Source organism: Pristis pectinata, chromosome 10 (assembly GCF_009764475.1).
Source record: "Pristis pectinata isolate sPriPec2 chromosome 10, sPriPec2.1.pri, whole genome shotgun sequence".
In the NCBI taxonomy this organism is placed as follows: Eukaryota; Metazoa; Chordata; class Chondrichthyes; order Rhinopristiformes; family Pristidae; genus Pristis; species Pristis pectinata.
In genome coordinates, this window is record NC_067414.1 from 32,100,093 (window position 1) to 32,115,994 (window position 15,902).

Genomic DNA, 15,902 nt, shown 5'->3' on the forward strand with positions numbered 1-15,902 from the left:
CTCCAACATCTAAAGCCTTCTCCCGAATCATCTTTTTAGCAACGCATTAAACTTAAATGGCCTCCTATACAGTCTGGGGCATGCAACCAGCTATAATCCAGAGATTACTACCTTTGAGGTATGCTTCTTAATATCTTTACAGATTCTTTAAAATCTGCCTGCAGGATCTCATCCCTTTTGTTGACTATTTCATTGGTACTGATTTAGATCACAACCTCTGGTTATTCATCCACCCCTTCCAGAATATCTGCCTGTTCAGAGTGGCACAGCTAGTAGAACTGCTGCCTCACAGCTCCAGCGACCCAAGTTCAATTCTGACCACGGGTGCTGTCTTTCTGGAGTTTGCACATTTTCCCTGTGACCACGTGGGTTTCCTCCAGGTACTCTGGTTTCATCCTAAGGGTTGGTAGGTTATTTGGCCACTGTAAATTGCCCTTTATGTTTAGGTGAGAGTAGAATTTGGGGGGAATTGATGGAAATATGGGGAGAATAAAATGGAATTAGTTTAAGTGAGTGCTTGGTGGTTAGTATGGGCTCAATGAGCCAAAGGGCCTGTTCCTGTAACTCTGATATTCTACAGCTGCTGTGACATCCTTGATCCTGGCACCACAGAGGCAACATACTATGCTAGAATCATGTCTGGAGCTGCACCCTAACGACAGAATCCTTTATAGCTATTGCTCTTTTGGCCCTTCTCCTCCCTCCCTGTTCAAAGTGAGCTGCGATGCTATGGTTTTGGCTCTGAGCAAGCTCCACAGGAGAATCCCTTCCCCCCTGACCCCCCCCCCCCCCCCCCCCCCTCCACCGAGTCTGCTGGTATTTTGGCTAGAGAATGAAGTGCCCTCAAGAATCTCCTGAGCTACCTGTCTGTTCTTTCTTGTCTTCTGCTAATTACTCTGCCTGTACTCTCTTACTTTCTGCCATCTGTATAAAACTTGCAGCCATTTAAAAGGTGTTGTTGTGAAACTGAGCACCAAGTTGGAGGCAGTTTGCACCAGGCTTGGGACCAATTAAAATAGAGGAAATCCTGGTCATAAGGCACAAATCATATCATCTGAACCTTACATTTAAAATGAATTAAATATTAATGCCTTTTTTAAAAGTTGCAACAGAGCAGCTATACTGATCTGGAATCATCAGTACAAACAGTTCACACAAGGGTTAGACTCAGCATTCTGGCTTCCCATCTCTTATTTTTCCCTATGTTGCTGCCAAAAATGGATTATTACTGGCAGCTACCAGACCAAAATCAACTACATAATCTGCACTCAGTGACTTTCCATTTATCAAAGCTCAGGTGACAAGGGCCCAGCTGTCTGGCTTTCTAAATAGGTTGTGCTTCCTCCCAACATTACTTGCTTTTGTTCATGCATAAAGAATTGGGTGAGGCAACCGTTTTCATTTAATCTCTAGTTTCAGTGTTTAAGTAATTCTCATATCAGTTCTGTTAACTGCAATTTATTATTGAATGTATGCAAACTGTCTTTTTTATTTTAAGCACTGGTTTATAGTAATAATACACAAAATGCTTTCCTATCATTCTTCAACACCAGTACAGTTTTGAGAGCCAGTTCTATTTGTGATCTCTTTTACCTCTCTACACCTGTTTTTTTTTCCCCACTTCATTTCTTAAGTGAACAAAGAGAAAGTAGTACAGATTGGGCTGCTGGAACCTATACTGGAACTGCTCGGCTCTGGAGATGCCACTGTGCAGTGCAATTCGTGTGCAGGCATAGCAACTTTAGCCACCTCAGGTATGTTTATAGAAACATTCAACCAAATAAAGGACACCTTTGCACTGCCTCAATAATAATCATGCCAGAATTGCTAAATGGAAAAAGACAGCATGTGCCCAAATTTCTAACATGTACTACATCTGCACAAAGTTTTGTATCAGGACTGCTAAAGGAGAGGATGTGCCTCTGAAGGGATAAAAAGTAATTAGGATAGCTAAACGAATGTGATTGCTTATTGCTAGGAGAATTGAATACAAAAGTAGGGTGGTTATGCTTCAGTTATATGGGGCATCAGTGCAATCACATCTGAAGTATATTGTATACTATTCATCTCCATAATTAAACAAAGATGTTAGTGAGTAATGAGTGGGAAGGAATTTGGAGAGTGTTCACTAGACTGTTACCTAATGAAGAAAGGTTGGACAGGCTTGTCTTCGCCAGAGTTTAGAAGAGTGAGAGCAAGTATTTGAAAGTAAAGGTTCTGAGGAATCTTGACAGTGTGGATGTGGAGTGGATGTGATCTCTTTTTGGGGTGGCACAGTGGTGCAGCTAGTAGAGCTACTGCCTCATAGCTCCAGTGACCTTCAGTGTGGAATTTGCATATTCTCTGAGTGACCACGTATGGATTCCCTGGATGCTCCATTTTCCTTCCACAACCTAAAGATGTGCATGCCGGTAGGTTAATTGGTTACTGTAAATTGCCTCTAGTGTGTAGGTGAGAGCTGATGAGACTGTGGAGAGAATAAAATAGGATTAGGGTAGGATTAGTGTAAATGGGTGCTTAATGATCAGCATGGACACAATGGGCCAAAGGGCGTGTTTCTATGCTACATAACTCTGGGACTCTATGGCTCTTGTGCTATAACAATCTAGAACTAGGAGTCACCATTGAAAAATAGGGCAAAGTTCAAGCAAAATATTTTCTTTCAGAGGGTTATGAGTCATATGCCTTATTTATCATACTTTGTTATGACAAAGAAGGAGGTTACTCAGCCCATAAAATCTATGCCAGCTTGAAGTGCATTCCTATCAGTCCCACTCCCACTTATTTCCCTGTAACCTGTTCTCCCTCACATGCCCATCAACTCCTCCGGACTCTCCTGCCATGCACCTATATGAGGGGTAATTTACAGTAGCCAATTAACCTGCCAGCACATCTTTAAGATGCGAGAGGAAACTGGAGAACCCAGCAGAAATCCATGCAATCACGGAACATGTGAACTCCATACAGACATCACCTAAGATCAGGATTGAACCTGGGTTACTTGAGTTGTGAAGCAGCAGCACAAATTGCTGACCCACCATGTTGTCCTTCCTCAAAGGGCAATGGCAACAGATTCTTTGAATAATCTTAAGGCAGACGTAGATATATTCTCAATAAGCAAGGGGGTGGAAGTTTATTCAAGGTGAAGAGGAATGTGGAATAGAGGTTACAATAAGATCAACCATGATTTTATAAAATGGTGGAGCAAGCCCCAGGGTTGAGGGGTGTTCTCCTGTTCCTAATTTGTCTACTCATTTGTTTTTGGGCATGTTTGTATGTTCTTGTTTTCTAATAGCTCTGGGGTATACCAAGCTTGCTTGAATACATTGAGTTTTTATAATTTCTCTCTCATACATTTTAACTACTGGAGCCCACTGAAACCATTACTTTCGCTCCTGTTATAATTTCTCCACTGTTCAGATATCTTAAATATACTAAAAGTCATTGTAATTCTTTCTATATAACTTCGTAGGTCCAATTTTTTTGTATTAATATGTGAACTAAGACCTTTTGTAAGCTAATTTATATTAATCCAACCAAAAGTACATTCATAAGACAAAATGGGACCATAATGACATCCATCACCGTCCTAGAGTAATCAGGATTGTAGATATTGTAATTTGGATTTTTAATTATAATTTTCATTTAGTGATTAATTAGCAAATTTTTTCAGTGGCTAAAATGTTATGTCAATGTGGAATGTTGATAGTTGTTTTGAATATCCTGTATCAGTTCAATGACATTCCTATTACCAGGCTAATTCCTGTACATGATAAAATATCAGACATTCAATTTGTAAATTAAATAGAGTCCCCACTTAGAAATTCTATGCAATGCTCCATGATGTTAAAATATTAACATTTCATGTTTTATTGACTTTTGACATTTGTTTTGTATATTTTACTGACTGTCATTCCTTTTTGCTGTCTACCTGCCAGCATTAAACAGGGAAGCTATTGCCTCTGAAGGAGGAATTAATCCTCTGCTGGTTCTTTCAAAGTCATATGACCCTAGAGTTCAACAGAATGCAGTGGGTGCCATCCTCAACCTTTCAAGATCAGGTAAACAGAATGACAAGCCTTGCTTTAACATTGAATGGCATTGCATTCACCCTTTTGGTATAGAAAATGTAGATTTTATCCAAATGATTAAGCAGTCTGCTGAACCTTAGCTCTTAAAAATAACACATAAGCAATCCATCAGCTTGTAGGTCAGCAGTGATTACTTTCCTGCTTCTGCCTTTTATCATTTCTTTGTCAACAATAAAGCTCCTTTCACATATTTAACCTCCCAATGTAATTCACAGAACCTAATAAAATAAAAACTGACACTGAGCTAAGATTGAAATATTAAATGTAGCTTTTAAGGAGGATTTTAAAGGGAGAGAGTGAAGTGAAGAATGTTATACAAGAGCTCAGGAGTATGCACAATAACATGGCCTCAGGGGAACAGGCCATCAATAGGCATGTAAAGGATACAAACAGTATATATGTATCTGTGTGCCTAAAATGTGTGCGTTACTGTGCTTTCCAAAATTTGACAAGTTTAGAATTCCTACTTAAACCTTCTGCCAAAACTTACACCCTAGATGACTGAAGGCACACCCACAAATGGAAGGGTAAAAGGAGTGAGCTATGCTCAAGAACCTGGAGTTGCAAAAATACAGAGCGTTTGGAGGTTTGTTGAGCTGGAGCAGATAACAGGGTTAGATGGTGGTATGGAGATACTTGAGTGCAGGGATGACAGTTTTAACTCCAAGGCAATGAGGGACAGGATGCCATATTAAATCAAAAAACAAGATGTGATGGATAAATGGTGCAAGTTAGGTCATGGACATTTTAGATGAGCTCACATTTATGACGTGACACAGAAGGGGAGACCAGCCAGGAGGGTATTGGAATCTTTGACAAAGGCATGATTAAGGGTGTCTGTAAAGGATAAGCTAAGACAGTGGTGAAGAAAGGAGTAGGCAGGCTTCATAATAGAGAGGGAAAAGCAGTCAAAATAGTCAGAGGATTATTGGACACAGAGAATCAAGGTATTTGGGGTTTGTTCAGGGAAGTGGATGAGGTAGAGGACTAACTTTGATTTTATTGACTAGTAGAACACCCTTGAGGGGTCTTGTGGTCCTGTTATATGTTCGTAGGTTCAGATCGTAATCAAGTAGAACATTGAGGTTTTGAATAGTCAGTTTCAGTCAATGGATCAGAGTGAGGTATGATCGTGGGGATTGATGGAAGGATGGAATGTTTGTGATAGGGAAGAAGATGATGGCTTCAATCTTCCCTTTGTTTAGAGGAAGGAAATTATTTAGGACTGAATTTTAGACAAATTGTCAAATGTTCATTCTGACTAGTTTTAAATAAATTAATCTGTTATTTTATAGAAAAGATTCAACTTTTCCTATGCAAAGAGGGAGCACTGCCTGTCCTGATCCTTCACTTACAATCTCCTGACTCAGAGGTTCAGGTAAATTATTACCGATGATCTCATTCTGTACCCAAGTATCGAAATAAGAGAAAAGGCAGGATAATGTGTTCCAAAAAAATGAATAAATGCTTCTTTTAAATCCTGCACATTGTGGAAGGCCAGATTTTTGAAGCAATTTTCCAAACTAGGCTATTGCTAATAGCATCCAATATTTAAATAGAGGTCAGTCATTTACAGTGGCGCTGGATGTCCTTAAACAAACGAGTAATGTTAAAACTGCTGCTGTGTTGCTGGCCAAAAAAATATGGTGATCACACATGACAAAGCATTTTACATTTGCTGTTCCTGAAATGAGTTAGAACCTGATGTCAATTCTGCTGGAGCCCATTATAAGATCTTCTGGTGACTTTGGAATGTCACAGAAATATGCCCTAGAATCTTTAAGATTTTGTTTAGATTGAGACTTCAGGTGAAGCTGATTGAGTCTCAGCAATCATGGGTATGGAAGGGTAGTTGAAGTGCTGCTGCACTAATAATCCAGTGACATAAATTAATTCAGCAAATTAACTAAATCTGGTACAAATAACCAGTAATCATACAGTGATCATAAATCGATGTGATAGTCATTAAAATCCATTATTGTTAGATTAGGTCCACTAAGGAAATGGAAGTTGCCTTCCTTACCTAGACTGGCTTTATGTGATTCTAGATACACAGCAGTTTAGTCAACTCTCAATTGTCTGAAATAACATAATGAGTAATCTGCTTCAAAAAAACTGTCTGGAATCAACCTGAACAGGTTCCCACTTGCCTTCAACTACTATTTTCCAGATGATCTCTGACAGCTGGTGAGCTTGTTTGTTTACATTTCTAAGATTCAGAGCTCCATTATTGGTTGTATAACATTGACAAACCTACAATGTGAAATTTAAGTCAATTATTGGGATTCGCTGTGGAAGTCATGATGATATTACCATTAAACTATATTCTATATGAGTCATTAATAGAGGAAACAGAAAATTGAACTGAATTTTGAAAAGTTTTTTTGAAAATTATAATTGCACAAAGTCAACAGTCTCTCCAAGTTTGATCCAGTAATAAGTCACTCATAACTTGAAAATCCCCATTTCCTTCATTATCGTCTTTTTTCAGTTCAAGATTACTATTTAATATGCCAATAGCCTAATAAGCCAAAATTGTCGGCATTTCTTATCATTTTACTGGGGAGTCTAAAACTAGAGGAGATAGATTTAAAAGGGACCCGAAGGGAAACTTTTTCACACAGATGGTGGTGATTATGTGGAACGAGCTGCCAGAGGAAGCTGTTGAGGCAGGTACAATTACAACATTTAAAATATATTTAGACCTGGATAGAAAATGGTTGGAGGGATAATGGGCCAAATGCAGGCAAATGGGACTAGCTTGGACAAACATCTTGATCAGCATGGATGAGTTGGGCCAAAGGGCCTGATTCCGTGTTGTATAGCTCCATGACTAAGACAGGAATGTGAAAATGGGACATCCTTGCTTTAAGAAAGTGTTGTGTGATTTTCGTGCATTATGAGACATGAAAACCCTCAACCTTACACAGACTGTTGTTTGTTTGGCAGGCCCTGGCAACGGGATCCATGTGCTGACCCATAGGAAATGGGCTACCACTGTGGTATGCCATGACTGAAGCTTTAATCTGAGACATGATATGGGATAGTGTATATAATACGTCTATTTAAATTCCACTCTCAGCAGGAATTGTGAATGCAGTGTGTGGAACCAGCAGCTTGTTTGAGTAAAAATTGACCACTGTACTTATTACAACAATAGTTTGAAGGAATTACAACTGTCAAGCACCCATATGTATATAGTAGGCATATTCACCCCATTTAATTGGGTTTTCTGGTTTTCTCTTTATGTTACTCCCCAGTCTATCATTATCAACTGAAAGGGATAGAAAGCTGATCAGTATTTACAAATGTCATTTCAAAGCCACTGCAAGTAGCTAATTTGATATACTAGATACCATGTGCAATAAGTCCAACTGTGAAATCACTATTGCACTATTCTTATCATATGTTATTTTCACTCAAAGTACTACAGTTGTGCTGCATTGAGCAACATAGCATCCGACCCACGTCACCATCAGTCCATGCTTCAAATAGGTGATGGCATTCTTCTCAAGATGCTACTGTCTCTTATGTCTTCCTCTGTGGAAAAGGTAAGATATTAGTACAATCCATTATTGTTATGGTTGCTAAGAACAAAATGAAATGTTTATAATTATGTCAAAACAATATCAAAGAGAGAGTAATGATTTATTTGATATTCTAGTTGGGTTTTCCCAGCTTATAATACCGTGCAAAAATTTTATTGAATATTCATGCAAAGAAATGAACTTCTGATGAAACACTAAGTTCCCTTGCCGCCTTAATTTTTCTACTTTACTGGCTTCTTGCAAAGGTTTATCTCCAATTTAGAGCAGCCTTTGGTACTTTGAACTAGTGGGCATTACTTATGTGTAAATTTTATCAATGAGATATTGTAGACTGCACTATAGCAAACTCTAATGTTATCATCACTCAACATCAACCCTCCTCTAATTTGACCACAAACGTGCCTTATCCCATGGTACTTTAGGAATAGTATCCCCTATTTTTACATCATAGTTAATGCTGCAAACCTCTTTAGATTGCTTTGATTTATTTTACATTATTTGCAACATTCTCCAAAATTGCTCACCAAACCCTTAATATTTCCTAATTCGATCTAGTCAGATTCCACTGAGTATCACCATCAATAGAATTTTTTTTCTTTAGTCTATTTAATGCTCTATTTACTTCTTAATCACCTTTTAAAAAATGATGCCTAAGGTACTTAGTTTTCCGTCTTACTTTAGCTCAGACTAAGTCAATGTCAAAGCCAAGGTATCATGGGTTGGTGGTGGAGTGCATTGTTCAAAAGGAACCAAAATTGACTTGATAGGGCAAGTAGTCTCCTTTTCTGCTGTACTATTCTACAAATGTATATCCCTCCATTATTATTAGTCCATCTAGTTCCCAAAGCTATGCACATTGGTCTATTCATAGACTTTGCCTTTATATTTTTTTCTGTTAGTCCATTGTTTATTCCAAGCCATCCTAAAGTAAATGCCTTCATGGCCTCTTTCTGAGTCCAAGCCATGTAAGGAGATACTAGTGAAGAAGGCCAACACATGTGTTAAAAGGGTGGGTTGTAAGGACAGGATTCCTTAAAATATAGAAGCGCTGTCAAGTTTTACAGAACTATCTTGATCAGTCAGTAATTGGGTATTTTTAATCAAACTTTGTAATTTTCAATAGGTTTGCTGTCAAGCATGCTACTGTCTTAGGAACTTGTCTCTAAATGGTAAGAATTCAATTTTACATTAGAGATAAATAATTATAATTTAGTATCTATAAATCCTGTTGTAGGAATATTTTTATACTTAACTTTTTTAGAGCATGACTTGATCTTACCCATTTGACCCAATTGTACATGGAGAGATGATTGTTCAAACATTAATTTCTGATAATATGGGCAAAATATTTTTCCTTCCAAGTGTGTCCTGTATGAAGTGCTCTAGCTGTTATCAAATTGGTGTTTTGAACCTATTCTCATATTTCCTGCCTCAACCAAAGGAAAGTTTTGTGAAAAACTTAGTTGGAACATTTAGGAGGTTGAACTTCGATTGTCAATATCATTAGCATGATATTGTCATATAGTTTGAGTTCCTAAGACTGTACTGTAAACAAAAGCAAAGCACTGCAGATGCTGGAAATCTGACATGAAAACAGAAAATGATGGAAGTACTCATCAAACCAGGCAGCTCAGTGGAGAAAAACAGTTAGTGTTTCAGGTTGATGATCTTTTACAACAGATTTTCTGCTTGTATGTTAGTAGTGTGTACATATTTTAAATAATCTGATAGCTACGTGCTTGGTGGATTTCCAGAACAGCTAGCTCCAAATACAGTAACTTCCTGCACTAGACAGCAACTCCAGAGTAAATTTGTCATATTTGCTCTGGCTGGATGCCAGGAAGATCAGTAAAAAAAAATCTTTTCTCAGCCATTCTTAAGGTTCTGCTGGCTATTATTTTAAGCTATATTTTTCAAAAAATTGTTAACAAAATATATTTCCCCATCAGTATAAAATCATCACCAGCAAGTTTGACTTAGTGTATAAGTGTAAGGTATGGGATGAAATGAGAGGCACTGAGCAGCAAAACATAATGTTCACCGATATATAAAATGCAATAGCAGAATTGAAATTCAGTAAAACAAGACAGCATTTTCAGTTTGAGAAGGTAAGGTACCTGCTGGAAAAAATTACCTTACCCAATCTGCTGATCAGCCTCATCTCTTTGCCAGGCATTCATTCTGGAAAATCAATAAAGTTCCTGTGGTTTTATTGGATCAGTAGTGACTTGTGCTTCTGTTTGAATTGACCAGGATAATTCTCAGATAACATTTTAGTTCAAAACATACAAAAGAACAAATTGTGAAGCAGCTTATCGGTTAAAAATGTCAAAAGCACAGACATTCCTCAAGTTTAGCTGAAAAATAAATACTGATCAGTATATGTCTATTTTGATCTCATTAACCAAGCTGAAGTAAAAGTCAGTGAATCTGACAAAACTTGTTTGTTATCAATTGATGGCCATTGCCAGGGATTAATTGGTCCTCTATCAGATTCTTCTGTGGTTCAGTTCTAATATGATTATGGTATATGTAATAGTAATTCTAAAAAATATTACCACAAAAGTTACCTAATGGATAAAATCATTAGCAAAGATATTTTAGGAGACAATGGATAAGTTGCTGCAAGACGTCCAGCATTGTTTGTGCAATCACTTTGGCAACTGAACTGAATCACCACAGAGGAGAAACCTTTGCATATTTGAGGAAGCATTCTGAACATTTCATCAGCATAATGCCATGCTTAAATAAACAGCCATACCTTTGTGCAGAAGGGAGTGATACATTTCTGTGAGTTGATGAAAATGGGCTGTTAAGGAGAAAATTGGGTTGTCTAATTCCAGAGATCACAGTCTCAAAAATAAGGGGTTAACCATTCAGGACAGAGGTGAGAAGAAATTTCTTTACCCAATGGGTAATGAATATCTGGAATCTTCTATGCAAGAGGACTGTGGAGCTTGGCCACTGAGTTTAATAATGACGGAGCTTGATAAAATTTTAGGTATTAAGGGAATTGAGGAATACGAGATCAGTGTAGAAAAGTGGTGCTGAGGTAGAAGATCAGACATGATCTCAGTGAATAGCAGGGCAGGCACAAGGGACCATGTGGCCTACTCCTTCTGATTCTTGGTTTCTTATTAGTCTATCATCAGAGCTACAAAAAAAATCACTTCTAGGTAAAGTCCAAGATTATGGCACATTCTATTCGATCCTCTCACAGTGCTGACGAACTATGAAAGAAAGACAAACTATGGTGGCGGGAGAACGATCAACTAAAGGTGCATTGAGACACAAGAGACTGCAGACACTGGAATCTGGAGCAATAAAATGAGCTGCTGCAGGAACTCAGCAGGTTAGGCAGCATCCTTGGAGGAAAATGGATGGTGGATGCTTCAGATCAACCCCTTCATCTGGACTGAAAGAGTAAAGTGGAGATAGAGGTGAAGGGAAGGGGTGGGGCAAGAACTGGCAAGTGATTGGGAGATCCAGATGAGGAGGGGTTGATTGGCAGATGGAGTCAGGTTGGGGAGGGAAGGGTGGAGCTAGCGACAGAGGCTGGGAGGTGATAATAAGTGGAGGCAACAAAGGACTGCAGATTATGGAATCTAAAAAGAAAGGAAGGTGAAGAGTGGAACCAAATGAGGAAGTGAAGATGGGCAGATAGGAACAGAGGGGGGAGAGGAATGGGGGGAGGGGACCCAGTGGGAGGAGTGTGCAGGTGATGGGCAGATGGAGTAGGTGGCGCAGAGGAAAGAAACAGGGTGTTAAGAGGCTGGGGGGGGGGGTGGTTCTGGAAAAAAGGGTGTGTGTGAGATGATCAGGAACAGGGACAGAGGGGGAGCAGGTTACCAGAAACTAGAGACACAAGAAACTGCAGATGCTGGAATCTGGAGCAATACATAAAATGCTGGAGGATCTCAGCGGGTCAGGCAGCATCTATGGCGGGAAATGGACAGTCAACGTTTCAGGTCGAGACCCTTCATCTGGACCAGAAACTGGAGGAAGGCACATGATCTGTGCAAGAGTACAGAGCATCCAAACAGAACTCTATGGCATATGTCTTGACAAGATTACTTTATAAAGAAGCCACAGTGAACATTGGAAAGAAAAATTATACTCTGGAGATGGTAGAGGACAACCTCCCTGGTGCAGCTGTGGAAGTAAAGCTATGCCAAAAAAAACTGATTTTGAGACAAGCATATGACCAGACTTTATGTGAATGGATTGAGTTAGACCAATGAAAACATGAAGTAATTTCATTGCAGACTTTTTAAATTATGTAATCAAGGTTGCATAAAATGGGGACTCAGAATCTTGATACCAAAGGAATCACAAAACAAGATTATAGAAGAACTCCATGCAAAACACTTGGGAAGGCAGTGTGCAGCAGGTAGTGGCTTCTAGATGAAATCATATCAGATAATGGTCCACAGTTTAGCTCATTGCAGTTTGAACAATTTGTAAAGAACAGTAAAATAGAGCAGCATTTCACTTCTTCTTGCCATCCAGCTTCAAATGGGGAAACAAAAAAGTCAAATGTGGGACCTTTTGGCATTTTGGCAGGGGGAAAAAGAGAATCATATTATCTAAATAGTGAGAGATTGCAGAACTCTGAGATGCAGAAGGAGCTGGATGTCCGAGTGCGTGATTCGCCAAAATCTAGCATGCGGTTACAGCAAGTAGTTAGGAAAGCCAACATACTGAGAACACTTATTGTAAGGGTGACTGAATACAACAGTAGGGTGGTTACATTTCAGTTATATATGGCATTTGATGAGACAACATCTGAAATATTGTGATCTGTATTGGTCTCTTTAAGGAAGGATGTAAACATGTTGGAAGCAGTTCAGAAGAGGTTTACTGGACTGGGTGGGTTGTCTTGTGAGGAAAGATGCAACGGGCTTGTATCTGCTGCATTGGAAGTGTGAGAAGTGACTTGATTGAAATGTACAAGATCTTAAAGGGTAATGACAGGGTGTGGGTGGGGAATATGTTATTCTCTCATGGGAGAATCTACAACAATGGATCACTGTTTAAAGATAAGAGGTCATTGTAATGCACGTATGTTCACTGAGTTTTTAATGTCGAATGAAGTCCATAGCAGATTGTTTGGACTGATACATCTCAAACAAAGTATAACTGCTCTTGAACTTCTCATGCATGTTGTTGAAGTCCAGAAAACAGGTAGTCACGGGACAAAGTCCTAAACAGAGATGAGGCAATTTTTTTTCATTCTCTCAGAGGGTTTTGGATCTTTAGAACTCTATTCCTCAAAAGCTCTTTGAATATTTTTAACAGCCCTTTGAATATGGTGAATAAATTCTTAATAAGCAAAGGGATGAAAGTTTACCGTGGGTAGCAGGAATATGGAGTTGAAGTTGCAATCAAATCAACCACAGTCTTATGCATTGTAACTTCATATTTTCAGGAATGTTTGATTTAAAATGTTGGTTAGTAATCCCAAACTCTCTGCAGCATATTGAGAACTATTGAAAGGAACAACTTGACTTTCAGGTCAAACAGGATCTAGAAATTGAGGAATAGTTTCTAGGAAATGTACCAGCTGCCTTTCCTATTTAATTAAATGTCTTGCCATATTCTAAAAAAAGAGAGCCTAATTATTATGTATAAATTTGCTATGTTGCTGAATAAATTGAATGGATGTTATAAAAAGGTATATGTTACAAGAGTGTATCATTGCTGCATCTAGCTTTATGGACTTTAAAAAAAAGCATATGGAGATGTAGGCCATGACATTGACCTGTAAAGTAATGTATTCTCCAGACTTTTTTCTCCAGACACATATTGATTTACTTCCAACTTTTTGTTTGCAAATCACAAGCACTCATTTTTAGTGAGATTCACTCTACTTGGTAAATTGTATGGGAGGGTAGCACGTGTTGCATTTTCTGATGTCAATCATTTTGCAAGGACAGTTAATCACCAACTCTGTAAATTGGATTGCTAAGAGCCAGCTAATGTTAACATGTTATCCTGGCATTTAGTTATAGGAAGATACCCCCACACCCACCCTTATATCCCACACACATTATTTGAAGTTATTCTTAATAACCTGCAAGTTTCCTGGTGATTAAATTGAATTGAACTAAATCTGTTATATATACAGAGAATTTCATGGTTGATAAAAGGTGTTTAGTTGAAGGGCCATTGGCCTGAAATGTTAACTCTGCTTCCCCTTCCACAGATGCTGCCTGACTTGGTGAGTTTTTCCAACAATTTTTAATCTTTTTTTAAATTTATCGGTTAACCCATTAAGGAAAAGAAACATTCATCAAAGAAAAGCACTTTAACTTTTCCTCTCCATTTTTCCCTGTACTAAGGGTATGGCTTGTATCAATGTATGTTGTACAAGTACCATAGCTCTTTGGTATCTTATCCTAGTAGATATTCTTCCAGTATAAGGTTGCTACTAGAATCAAACCTAGTATTTTCATGGAGAATGTGGCCCCAACCAATGACTGAAGGCAACATATTAGCAGATTCCACATCCAAATGAACTGATTATGCTTTTCCTCACCACAGAAGACATTCAAGCAGACATTGTGACTATGAACTGTTTGGCTCAACTGCATGAATTGCTGAAATTCTCCAGTGAAAATGTAAATGAAGCAGCACTGACCTTACTCGGCACTCTGTCAGAGAATCATTCCAACATGGTAGGAGATGCTTCCTTTTGAAGATGTTGAAAGGTTCAGGGAAAATAATGACCAGTTATAGTTCTATGATTTCAGTGTAAACAAAAAGAAACTACTTTGACTACCTTTATAACTTTTTGGAAGCATTTCATTTGGACTGCTAGAAATCATAGGGAATTATCAGAGACAATAAAAAAATAAAATTTATTTTAGAGATTAATTGGTACAATTGTGGATTAGTAGATCTTCTTCATCCAAGCTGAAGTGTAACTTTTGCTATGTAAATCCACAAAAAAAATTCAATTGCTTCAAGTTGTGAATAGGCAGAGCCCAAAATCATCCATAATTAGGAGCGAATGTAAATCTCTCCTGGAAAATGCTCATAATTGCACGACAAGGGGAATGGAAGCTATATCGGATTTTCTGGATTTGGGGTTTAGGAATATTGGTGAAGCTGATAGCAATGCAAGATGATTCTGTAAGTTAAAACATGATTGGAAATACATAACATTGACTGTTCTGACTAATAACCATTCTTATCTTTAAGGTGTTGAGCATGAAACGTATTCCAACTATCCTCAACCATAACTGAGCATTTAAAGAAAGCTGTACTATTAGATAAAACCAAAGTAGATTTGTAAAGAGTAGATAATATCTAATGAACATAAATGATTTTCTTTTGAGGAAGACATGAAGTAGTGAATATTGAGGTGTCTATGGATGTAGTTGATGAGCACTTCCATAAAGTTTTACACAGGATACTGTTAGATAAAATTAAAGGCTTTGTAACTGAAGAAAAAATAATTGATCTGTTTAGGAAATTTGTTAGGTGCTAAAAGGGAGAGTAGTGACAAAACTCCTATGAATTATGGCAAATAAAACTCCTATAATCCGCTATTGGACCAGTTGGAAATCTCAATGGTTCGGTTTCTGGTTCATCAGATAATGTATGTCGCTCTCCCTTCTGACACCCGGGGGCACACACCTCCTTCCAACTTGCTGGGGCCCAAGTTTTCACACCTCCTTCCAACTTGCTGGGGCCCAAGTTTTCACACTCTATTCAACTCACCAGGGCTCCAGTTCCCACTGTCTTTTTCAATTGCCAAGGGTCCTGTTTCCTGCACAGCGTTTAAACCTACCTGGTTCACGAGGTAATTTATTATAACACTGTGTGAATTAAAATTGTGTTGAGGCATCAATGTGAGTAATGTCCAATAGTCTGGAAAAAAATTGCTAATTCAGCACCACCAAGGTCCAGACTGTACCGAATTATTGGAGTTTTACTGTATGTACTCAGATAGAACAAAATGGCTAATAGTGCCCCACAATGACAAGGCATTAACTATTCAATAGATTTTTGTTAATCAAGGGTGTTAAGGGATACTGACACAAAATGACTAGAGTTAGAGCATAGACCAGTAAAAATGAATGAGCAATATCAAGGGGCTGAATGTTCTACTCCTGGTCCTATGTTCCTGTCTGTCTTTATAGACAAACCTGAAGTTTTAACATGAATTGTTGAAAAATAATTGGCTTGATTTCAAAAGAAAATTGCCTCTGTCAGCTGAATAACAAGCCCTTCATATTCATAGAATAATGATAACACA

At 38.3% G+C, this 15,902-nt stretch overlaps 1 protein-coding gene across 2 annotated transcripts in view; it reads left to right on the forward strand.

Moving 5' to 3' along the window:
- LOC127575229 (uncharacterized) overlaps positions 1-15,902 on the forward strand; it is a 36,148-nt gene that overhangs the window by 8,432 nt on the left and 11,814 nt on the right. For both annotated transcript variants that reach the window (XM_052024941.1, XM_052024940.1), the window contains exons 5-10: positions 1,635-1,754; positions 3,939-4,061; positions 5,387-5,469; positions 7,517-7,642; positions 8,763-8,808; positions 14,183-14,316. In XM_052024941.1, the coding sequence (XP_051880901.1) occupies positions 1,635-1,754; positions 3,939-4,061; positions 5,387-5,469; positions 7,517-7,642; positions 8,763-8,808; positions 14,183-14,316 (632 nt within the window). The remainder of the gene's footprint in view (positions 1-1,634; positions 1,755-3,938; positions 4,062-5,386; positions 5,470-7,516; positions 7,643-8,762; positions 8,809-14,182; positions 14,317-15,902) is intronic.